The 12,327-nt window shown below is 38.5% G+C and overlaps 1 protein-coding gene across 8 annotated transcripts in view; it reads right to left on the minus strand.

The window, feature by feature from the left end:
- The window catches only part of ARHGEF6 (Rac/Cdc42 guanine nucleotide exchange factor 6), a 111,722-nt gene that overhangs the window by 61,348 nt on the left and 38,047 nt on the right, over positions 1 to 12,327 (minus strand). For all 8 annotated transcript variants that reach the window (XM_032264049.1, XM_032264048.1, XM_032264047.1 and 5 more), the window contains one exon: positions 2,013 to 2,083. In XM_032264049.1, coding sequence (XP_032119940.1) covers positions 2,013 to 2,083 — 71 coding nt within the window. The remainder of the gene's footprint in view (positions 1 to 2,012; positions 2,084 to 12,327) is intronic.

The raw sequence follows: 12,327 nt of genomic DNA on the forward strand, positions 1-12,327 counted from the left end.
TGGTGCGTGCCTGTAATCCCAGCTACTCAGGAGGCTGAGGCAGGAGAATTGCCTGAACCCAGGAGGCGGAGGTTGCGGTGAGCCGAGATCGCGCCATTGCACTCCAGCCTGGGTAACAAGAGTGAAACTCCGTCTCAAAAAAAAAAAAAGATCAGATGAGGGGACTTTTCATGTGAGTAAAATTGATTTTCCAAGTCTACAAATCCTGTGGGTGGAATAGATTATTTTATTCAACACAGATTAGGAGGACAATCAGAACACTCAAAACATATTTTGAATTAATTGACACTAAAAATTTGCCTAAATATTCAAAGCCAAAGACATGTGGATTTAAAAAACCCACCAACCAAAAACTCTTCACATCCCTATCTAGTTACAATATGTTCAGCTGATCAATAATTAAGCAATGAACATCGGAGTTCTACAGGTTCTTTACAGGTCATCATGAGTTCCCCCAAGACATTTATTATCTTTATTAGGTCTGAGGTTTGGGATATATACCAAAAAAAAATTGTTAAACATATATATGCTTTGACCTAAGCACTTAACTTTCACCATATAGATCTTTATATACTTTGGCAAAGTGATATATATGAGCTATTCAATGCAGAATTGTCTATAATAGCAAAGAACTTGAAACAATACACATGTCTTCCAACAGGAGTTACGTTATATAAACTGCAGCATGTCCAGAGTCCGACGATTATATACATAGGATTTATATAAATTCCCTGAGAATCACAGAGGTTACTCTGCCTTGGATAATCCCAACCACATTTTAAGTTTGCAGAATCAGCAGAGGCAGAGAGAGATCCAAAGCAGAGTGATGATATGCTCCAGACCCACAGGGAGAAGAAGCTATGGTAATATTTTCATCCATCATTCCACTACAACCTTTCTTTAAAAAGTAAATCATTAGAGGTTATCTAAGAGCTAAAAGAAGTGGTCAGGAAGTAAGGGAACCTATCCCTGCTGGTTAATATATATTAGCCTTGGAAATGTAAGAGAAAAGATATTGACAAAATAGTCCCCTGTGATTATTTATTGTCCCATGTTACCTAGTGAGTTCCTTTCTGATTTTTCATATTCTCTATTGCTCTTGTCATCATCATGGAGCAAATTCACTAAAGAGAGAAATTCAACTTTCTGAAACCAAATGATATTCACATGCCTGTATAGAGATGTTTGAAAACGCTATCCATGCACAAAGGGAGATGAGTATGCAGTACAAACGCACATAGAACACTGGATGAAAAATGAAGCTGTATTTTAGCTGAGGTGGTGAGGCAGGGCCGGGGGAATGACAAGGCTACCAGTCAGGGAAACTTAGAGGTTCATGATGACTTGACCTTTTAATTAGTGACTGGGCCAAGTCTGGAAAGGAGACATGAAGAGAAAGCAGAGAGTAGATGAAGGAGAATGATGCAATTTCTTGTTCAAACAGGAATTTATTTCGAGTATTGCATATACCCTATTTATAGCTAACATATTTTGACATATTTGTTTAAACCAGAGCCATGCCATTCCTCCCACTGTGCCAAAGGGCTGTCTTCCTTCTGGGCTCTCCTCAAAGGATGATAATATTCCAGAGGATATAATAATGAAGTCATTAATTCTAAAGTAAAATCACAAAATGCAACCACTTAAAACTTGTTGTATTATAGGAACTTGGAAATTCACCTTCTAAATACCTCGTAAGAGTATGTCTAACTGCTCAATTTCACCATAATTCTTATATATTAACCAATTTCCACTTCACTGCTTTAATAGTGAATCTGTGCCCTGAATCTGTGCTACCTTTGAATTTTTCAGCACGGTAGATGTAAGACTTCTAGACATCTATAAGAAGCATATAAGTAGAAAAACTCCACCGTAATGCGAATGGCATTGGACTCATGCATGCAAATTTATTCAGTCTTTCCTTTGTATCGCCTCAACACATCAATGGTTTGATAAGTGAAAAAGTTCCTTATAGAGTCAAGAAAATTCTTATTCATCATCTGAACACTTACCACAGTATAATAATTCTTGGTAAGTGGAGCAGTTTCAAATCCTTTGACCGCCTTGGGAGAGAGAGGTCTCTCTGTGAAAAAGACATTTAAATTATGTTAATATCACACAAGTCTACGATGAACATTTCATAACATGGGTCAAGTAACATACTATAAGGATTCCCAGTGGAAGGATCAATGGAGGTTTAGAATATATACCAAAAATAATTGTTAAACATATATGTACTTTGACCTAAGCACTTAACTTTCACCATACAGATCTTTATATACTTCAGCAAAGTTATATATATATATATATATATATATATATATATATATATGCTATTCAATGCAGAATTGGCTATCATAGCAAAGAACAAGAAACAATACACATCTTCCAACAGGAAGTGCGTTATATAAACATGCAGCAAGAAATTGATCCTTTCACTGGGAATCTTTATAGTAATTTCACATTCCTAAATAAGTGAAACTACAACTGTGCTAAACTATAGATGGTCAAAGTTAGATCTTCTTGTCTAGACCCCTCAATTTCCAAAAAGAGGAATAAGCCAAGGAATTAAGACCTAACTAAGAAATAGCAGGGCCAGGGCAAGGACTTTACTCCCAGTTGGGGTTTGTCTGCCCTCTCCATTCAACTTACTCAAAACAGATATGCGAAACCAACACTAACAAATGTATACAGATAATTACCAACTTATGATGGTTCAACTTATAATTTTTCAACTTAACGATGGTCCAAAAGTGATACACATTCAGTAGAAATCATACTTTGACTTTTGAATATTGACATTTTCCTGCCTTGGCAAACTAGCGTGCACATGAGCTACTGAACACTTTATTATAAAATAGGCTTTGTGTTAGATATTTTGCCCAACTGTGAGCTACTGTAAGTTTTCTGAGCACATTTAAGGTAGGCTAGGCTAAGCCATGATGTTCAGTAGGCTAGGTGTATTAAATGTATTCATAATTTACGATATTTTCAACTTATGATGGGTTTAATCAGCATGTAACCCTATCATAAGTCAAGAAGCATCTGTATTTATAACTTTCAATTTATTATACAAGTATAACAAAATATAAATAATGGCAACCATGCTTTTCGTGGGTCTGTCTACGATGCCAACAACAAAATAATCAGAAGATTTAACTCAATGAAAACTAGTAGAAAATTATTCCCCTTTAAGTATAATTTTAATATTATTTCATTGCATTGTAAAATGCTGTCCTTCTTTTACCTAAGTTAATCTTACTTATTAAACTCATGACTAAAGGAAATCCTAGGACATTCCTTCTTATTAAAAAAAAATATGAGACAGTCATAACAAATTTTTAGCAGTGTCACTACATAGCATCTTTCCTACATGCATTTTCTCCTTTGCTTCAATTTGTTTCATATTTTAATTTTAACTTGATATATTGTATGCTGTTTTAAACCCTTTCTAAGGTATGGTGCAGTATAAATAACCAAATAATAATATATCATCAGACCTTGATTTTTTAAATAATATTTTTGAGTTATAAATCTATTGCAATCCCACCCCCAAAAATTTAAAACATAGAACAGAAAACAAAAACCAGCAATTATCCCATCACCTAGAGCTAACTATCATTTAAAGTGTTTTTGAAGTGTGTCTTCCCATTCTTTTATGCATGTTTGTGAACACGCACACATGCACACACTCTTGGATCTTTCTAACCTTAACCTGCAGTTTTATAATTCTCCTATTACAATATTATTTTATAAATAATTTTCCCATTTAACTTTGATTTTTAATTATTATTATATTGGAATATTCCTAATATTTATTTCGTACTTAATAGCTTTTAAGACACATTATTTAATCTTTACAACAACCCTGGCAAGCAGACTATCTTCTCATTTTACAAAGGAGGCCACTAAGATTCAAGGAAGTGAAATTAGTTGTCTCAGGTCATGCAGCTAGGAAATGGCAGAGCAAAGATTGAAGCCCAGGTATGTCTTGACAAGAGCCTGTGTTCCTAACCAGTATGATACCCAGAGATAAGGCTACTGAAGGGCTTGGTTAATGGCATGGGCAGGGGTTCCTGCTGGAGTTCAGAGGGGCTATCAGTTTGATCTGGGATGGTTAGAGAAGACCTTGCTGGGAAGGAGGTACTTTATCTGGCCCTGAAGGGTAGATGGAATTCAAACAGGCAGGGAAGACAGTACAAAGTTTTCTTTTAAGGGAAGATTTCAGAAACACAGACTGTTCTTGTAACAGTGAGTTATCCAGTGGGACCAGGTTGGGCAGAGTGAAAATAAGGCAGAAAAGTAGCAATGAGATGGGGTGGGGAGCTGGGGAGAGATAGCAAGGGGAGAGATGCCAGATGTAGGTGATGGGGAGGAAGGCAGCAAATCACACTGCCAAGTGTGTACCTATGCAACAATCTTGCATGTTCTTCACATGTACCCCAAAACCTAAAATGCAATAAAATAAATAAATGGGGGAAAAAAAAGTAGCAATAAGGGACAATTTTGTCACTCCCCAGTGAGGACAAGTGGGGGATAACCAGTTCCTGGAAGCTTTATGCTAGCTCAAGATCTACCTGGATCCACTGGGGTTCATAAGGCTTTACTGGAAAAATGTCAGCCCTATCAGAAATAAAACAGGGGATATCACTCCAGACCCTGGAGATATAAAAAAGATAATAAAGGACTACTACAAACAACTCTACACACATAAATTTGACAATTAGCTGTGAAATGAACCAATTCCTCAGATAACAAAAACTACTGCAACTCACCCAATATGAAATAGATCATTTGAATGGCCTTATAATTATTAAGGAAATTGAACTTGTAAATTTAAAACTCTTAAAAAGGAAATATCCAGGCCCACAACGTGTCACTGGATAATTCTATCAACTTTTTAAGGAAGAATCAATACTAATTCCATATAATGTCATACAGAAAATAAAAGAGATCACCTCCCAAGTCATTTTATGAAATCACTAATACACTGACACCAAAACCATACAAAGGCCGTGCAAAAAAGAAAACTGCAGACCAACGTGCCTCATGAATGTAGATGCAAAAAAAATTAACAAAATATTAGCAAGTAGAATTCAGCAATATTTTAAAAGAATTGTGTACTATGGGATTCATCCTAGGTTGGTTAAATATTTTTAAATCATTAATGTAATCCATGATCTTAACATTCTTAAAAAGAAAAAAGTCACATGATAATATTAATCAATGCAGAAAAAGCATTTGACAAAACTTAACACCCATTCGAAAAAAAATAACTCACAGAAAAAAATAAGAATAAAGAAGAACTTCTTCAAGTTAGTAAAGTGCATCTACAAAAAAAGCCTACAGTTAGCATCTTACATAATGGGGAAAGACCGAATGCTAAATGCTTTCCCCCTAAGATCAGGAAAAAGGCAAGGATGCATGCTCTCACTACTATTAATTCAGCACAGCACTGAAGTTCTAGCTCTCTCTGAAATCTTGGTCTAGGTTGGGGAATTAACACAATGAGCAGAAGGGAGACAGATTTGGAAGGATAAACTTGGAAAGTCTAAAAAAATGTAGCACTTGTAAATGACTGGCCCCATGAAACACAAGAGGGAAAGCAAAGAGAGAAACATCAGCACTATGACCTCAGTGACAGTTTCTGGCCTCTTGTTCCTCCTTTGCTCCCCGCCCCCAACCCTACCGCTTCTTTCTCCCGCCATGTGAAGTACTCTCTGAAATCCACACTCAGCAGCATGCAGAGAAGAAATGAATATGTGAAGGTTCCGAGAAGACAGTTCAGTCCCTGGTCGGGGGGGGGGGGCGGGTATTCAAAGTGCCCAACTAGAATAAACATGAAAATGTAAACATTTTAGGTGGTGTTCTAAGGCCTTGAGGATATTGGGCAATCCAACCAGTGGGTGGAAAAATCAGTCAATATAGTGAGGAATTCCAATGGATTGTTTGTATAATATATTTCAAACAACAGTGTCACACAAATACAGGCATAAGAAATCCTCCTGATCCTGATGCAAAGACCCCTTTCCAATTAACTTTTGATTTTTTCTCTTCCTTTGTTGGTGTACACATTACTGTTGCCTGTTGGTGGTGATAGGACAAAAAGAAATCTAGTGACAAATAGGCTCTCTGGACAGGAAACATCTATGCGATACACCCAGGAGATTAAAACAGGAAGTCTAAATATAAAGCTCAATCCTAGCTTCACTTTATACTGAGCAGGAAGAGTGATTTCTTAATCTGCCTTAATACAAATTTAATTAACCGTGTACCTAATCCCCTCAATTGATATCTATATTTACTGCTAATGAGAAGTTTTAGAAGAAGGATTTAATGACCTCTTAATTGAATTAGTGGGAGAAAATAGAATTTGTTTAAAATATCTGCTCAATCTTACTTGCCTCAATAATTTCTTGGCTTAAAAATTTTGCCAGGAAATTTTTAATGCAAAGTCCCAACAAATCCTCAACCTTTCTAGGTAATAGAACAGAGACAAGAATTTTAAAAAGGATATAATTACCATTATGTTACCAATGTACTGGAAGAAATTACTTTGATGTATAAATAACAAGTTACCACTGATTTTTAAAAGAGAACAGAAAATTGTCAAAGCGGCTAATTTTGTTATGCATAATGTATCCAACTCAAATGAAATACAAAAGCAAAGTCCCTTAATATATGTTCTGTAACTTATTTAATGACTAAGTTGTGAATACATGTATTTTTCATGAACTTAGATCCTTGAATAAAACGTATTTTTTGTCAAAATGGGGTTTATTTTTCTCATATAATGGGAAATCCAGAGGTAGGCAAGCAGAACTGGTGACAATGGCCTCATGATGTCACCAATGTCCAGGTTCAATCATCCTTGGAGACAGGTTTTTATCATCATGGTCACAAAAACTTACTCTACTTTCAGTCACAAGCTCATGTCAAAAAGAGATGTGTGCGTGTGTGTGTATTTGTTTGTTTTCTACTCAAGTATTCTATTGCTTAACTTTCTATAGTATTAGGTGGGTGATTCTTTATGCTATATGACCTCTGAAATCAGCCTCTTCTCAAAGAGCAGGAAAAAGCTATCCCCAAAACTTTGGCCATAATTATCTCTAGATAAGAGCAACAGTGGAATCCAAAACTTAAAATGTCACTCCCCAAGGGCAAATTTACCAGAGCACAAAGTACTCTTGTCAATGACAGGCTCAAGGGAGGAAAACTATGCAGAGTACTCCCATGGCACCACAATCTGCAGGGTGAGGACTGTATGGCTTTGGGCTTGTTTTGTTCTGCTTTTAAGACATTACAAAAGAATGTGTAGGATCAGGCTAAATGTCCTCCCGCCCTCCAGGCTGCCTGTATGAATTTGTCAGAATGACTGACTTATTCGAGTGCCCACAGCGTTATATGTTTGACCCAGCAGTAAGCAGACTGATATCACTAAAGTTTTTTTAGTTCCATGCCTGACTGAACTTTATAAATGGCCTAAAAGGTTGTATGGCAGCCGAGTTTAAAACTCTATGTTTAAGGTTTCACTACATCCCTCTTTTCAAACTCCTTAAAGACAAATCTTTCCTAAGCTTATATACATCAGTATGGAGTTCATGGAAAGAAATAAAGGGCCGGTGGCTCACGTCTGTAATCCCAGCACTTTGGAGGGCCAAGGCCGGAGGATCGCTAGAGCCCAGGAGTTTGAGACCAGCCCGGGCAACATAGGGAGATCCCGTGTTAAAAGAGAGAGAGAGAGAGAGAGAGAGAGAGAGAAATTAATTAATTAATGAAAAATTGACAAGTATTTTCTAGACCAAACATAACACAACACAGAATTTAATTTAAAATATGCCTCGGCAGCATCCTACATAGGTTTTGGCTTACCCACTGTTTTGTGTTGGTGGCAAGAATTGGGGTAGGAAAGAATTCAAGTCAACAAAGATTTATTAAGCACCTACTTTCCCAGCAAGACATTTTTATTACCTGAAGCTAGTCCCTTCCATTGTCCCACAAGCTCACCCTGCTCAGCCCTACCACAGAATTGTCATGTGTTTTGTTTTCCCTGACCAATCACTATGATTTAGATTGTTGTCGCCTCTCTTCTGGGTCTGTTCACAGCCTACCTGTGTTTCAGTGTTCAGCTTAAGTCTTATCGCCCCCAGAACCTTCCCCAACCTCTTCAGGCACAATGTACTCTCTGTCTCTAACACTGATGCTCTGCTATATATTTTACACCTCATCGTCCACTGACCTAAACTGTCAGTTGCCTCACCACCAGCTCTTATCTGTCTCCTGTGCTCCATAACCATACTGCCAACCACCTGCTAGAAATCTTCAGACCTATGACTCGGCGCACCTCCACTCAAATACAAAACAGTTCATCATCTTCCATACCAATCATCCCCCCAACACAGACACACAGAGAGACATGCACACACAAGTTCTGTCTCCTCCTATCTTCTCTATTAACGGAGTTCAGCACATATCAAACATTTCCCATGTCTAAAGCACCATGTTAGGCACTATGGAGACAAGACGGCATACAAAGATGAGTAAGATCCCCTGACTTCCCTGTCAGATGAGTTATGTTCCTCTCTTGTCCTCCCATCTCTCCACAGCATCCTGTATTTAGCTCTATCACTAAACTTATCATATTGTATTCTAATGATGTCTTCCTACGCTAGAGTATGAACACCCTGAAGGCAAAAGCCATGCCTTATGGTTCTCCACCACGCTAGTGTCCAGGACAGAGATTGACACCCTCATCAAGAGAAATCAACCTTTGTTAAGAGAAATCAACCTTTGTGGGCTGGCTAGGTGCATGACACTGCATGCCATTAAGGAGCTCATCATCAAGCTGGATGGCTAGACTTAGTATTGTTCTCATTTGTTCTCTTATCCTCAAAATGAATCATCAGCAAGCTTTAAAATTTTTATTTCAACAGTATATACTGCATCCATCCACTTCTCTTCCTCCCCACCATCCCCAGAGTAGTCCATACCACTATCCTGATCACCTGGACCTTAGCAGGGGCCTCTGCTGGTTTCTCTACATCCTTGCTGGTTATCCCCACCACTTCCCAATCCACCCCCTACACTACCTTCAGAAACCACATTATCCCTTGCTTAAAACTTGACATTGACACCACCTCTTAATGTAGCTCCAGCTCAAGGTCCCATTCTTTCTCTTCACACATCTGATTCTCAACCCAAATCACCCCACCTCTCACTCTACTTCCATGCTTGAACTTAAAAATTCTCTCTAATCTTCTTCTACCAGTCAGAAGCTTCTTCTGTCCTTTGAGACCCAATTCAAGTGCTTTCTCACTCCTTATGTTATTGTTAATCAAATTGTTTCTTCACTGTTCCAACAGCATCTTACTCAGTCCTTTGTCTCTGTTACTTACTCTGTCCTGGCCTATTAGTTAGTTGTGTACAGATCTGTGTTGATTACTAGACTGTAAGGTCCTAGGGGACGGGGTCTATGAGGCATAGATTGTTATAGACCCCCTGAGTGCCTAGGAGGTATTCAGTGAACAAGCTGAACAGAATTTAATTACCTGCCCCACAATATTCATTCATTTTACAAATATTTACTGAGCATAAACAAAACAAACAAACTCTCTGCCCTTGTGGTACTTATATTTCTAATGGTAAAATATAAACAGTAAATGAAATAAATAAGTAAATTTGTATTATGTTAGATGAAGAAAAATAATAAGCAAAAAATTTAAGCAGGGAAGGGGGATAAAGGGAGTGGGGATAGGGTTAAATTTTCTCCTGGGTACCAGGAAAGGCCCTCCTGTGAAGTGGACAAGTGAGTGGACCTGAAGGAGGCAAGGGAGCCAGCCGTGCTGATAGCTGGAGAGTTCTCCAGACAAGGGGACAGCAAGTGACGCAGGAGCCTATCTGGCACAGGCAGCCAAGAGGCCAGTGTGGCCAAAGTGGAACAAGCAGGGGGAAGAGAGATCAGAGAGGAGGCCAGAAGGGCAATGGAAGGCCAGATCCTGGAGGGCCTTGGAGGCTATTGTGATGACCTTGGCCTTTTCTTTTTTTGAAATGGGGAGCCATGACCCAAGTTACATTTTTTTTTTTTTTTTTTTTTTTTTTTTTTTAGATGGAGTCTCGCTCTGTTACCCAGACTGGTGTGCGGTGGTGTGATCTCAGCTCACTGCAACCTCCGCCTCTTGAGTTCAAACTATTCTGCCTCAGCCTCCCAAGCAGCTGGGACTACAGGCATGCGCTACCATGCCCAGCTAATTTTTGTATTTTTAGTAAAGTCAGGGTTTCACCATGTTGCCCAGGCTGATCACAAACTACTAACCTCAAGTGATCCACCCATTTCAGTCTCCCAAAGTGCTGGGATTACAGGCATGAGCCACCATGCCTGGCACCAAATTACATTTTAAAAGAATTACTCTGGCTAATGAGTTTAGGCTGGATTACAGGAATGACAAAAACAGGGGCAGATATGCCAGTTAGGAAGCTGCTGCAATAAGCTAAATGAGAGAGGTTGTTCTGTACTAGTTCCAAGCCTTCCCTGACTAGCACTGATTTCCTGGCCCAAGCAATGCAGACCTGTCCTTGACAGTTGGGTTAGATGCTTCTAAGGGTTGCCTAAGTGCTCAAATCAGAGCTGCAGCTTGCCACATGAGTCCAAGCTGAGTCCTAAACCAGAGAGAGTGTAGGAGAAATTTTAAAAGAAGGGTCCTAAGACCAGGACAAACAACCTGGGGCCATTATAAGGAGGGTCATCAAAGTGAGGGTGTGCTGTTCACTTCCCAGGGCCCGTCAACAGTGCTTGGGATTCCTGTACAAAAGTACTGCTCTTTTAGCTTTGCAGATGAAGACACTGAATGTTAGAGTGAATCTGGAAAAGCATTTAGGGATCCTGACAACAAAATCATATCAATTGAAAGATGCAGCGAGAGGTAAAAATCGTCTGTGAATATCATCAAAACCCAGGAAATTCCAGGCAAAGCCTGTGGAAATACTTCAGGGCTGAACAGAAACTTCTTGATTCCCAGTAATCAAAACTGTTAAGAAGTCTCCATATAGGCATATAATTATAAATCTGTTAGTAAATACATACCATTAAAGGAGCTACCCCTTTCAACCCAGCATAGAACACAGAAAAGTGTCCAAAGTAATTGTATCTTAAACACTTTAGGGAAAAGCTCCTAACTCTGGTTATCTGGGGGAGGGTGCAAAGAGAAGAGGAACTTTCATTATCTACATTATGCAGCTGATCCTTGAACAACATGGGTTTGAACTTGGTGGGCCCATCCCACTTATACATGAAGACAATGAAGATGAAGACCTTTATGATGATTTACTTCCACTTAATTAATAGTAAATGTATTTTCTCTTCTTTATAATTTTCTTATTAACATTTTCTTTTCCCTAGCTTACTTTATTATAAGAACATAGTATATAATAATATAACATACAAAATATGTGTTAAGTGACTGCTTATGTTATCAATAAGGCTTCCAATCAACAGTAGGCCATTAGAAGTTAAGTTTTGGAGGAGTCAAAAGTTATACATGGAGTTTCAACTGCATGGGGGCTCAGTGCCCTTAATCCCTATGTTGTTCAAGAGTCACCTGTATATTTCTACAATGTTTCATTTTCCTTACAGTGAGCCTATAATTTTGTTAAGTAATAGTATCAATTTTGAGGCATTAAAAAAACAATAAGATATCTACAAAAGAAATAATGTACTGAGGAGCTAACCACTCAAAAGAGACCTTCTGTAAATATTTTTGAAAAGTGAAGAGATATAATAATGTGAATAACTAAATGCTGTTTTATGTGTACTGTAGAAGGGTTTGCTGTTTTTTTTGCAATATCAGCAGAGCCTACTTTCTTAAATAATAAAAGGCAACTGAATTATGAAAAAACAAAACAAAACTCTAAGGAAAACTGCTGAAGAGTGGCCAGGCACAATGGCTCATTCCTGTAATCCCAGCACCTTGGGAGGTCGACGCAGGAAAATCACTTGAGCCCAGGAGTTCAAGACCAGTCTGGGCAACATAGGGAGATTCTGTCTCTACAAAAAATTTAAACGTTAGCTGGGTGTGGTGGCATGCACCTGTAGTCCCAAATACTTGGGAGGCTGAGACAAGAGGATCACTTGAGCCCAGGAGGTCCAAGCAGCAGTGAGCTGTGATGGCCACTGCATTCTGCCTGGGCAACAGAGCAAGACCCTGTCTCAAAAGAAAAAAGAAAAGAGAAAGAGAAAGAGAAAGAGAAAGAGAAAGAGAAAGAGAAAGAGAAAGAGAAAGAGAAAGAAGGAAGGAAGGAAGGAAGGAAGGAAGGAAGGAAGGAAGGAAGGAA

Source organism: Sapajus apella, unplaced genomic scaffold (assembly GCF_009761245.1).
Source record: "Sapajus apella isolate SASKATOON/1434 unplaced genomic scaffold, GSC_monkey_1.0 scaffold141, whole genome shotgun sequence".
NCBI classification, from domain to species: Eukaryota; Metazoa; Chordata; class Mammalia; order Primates; family Cebidae; genus Sapajus; species Sapajus apella.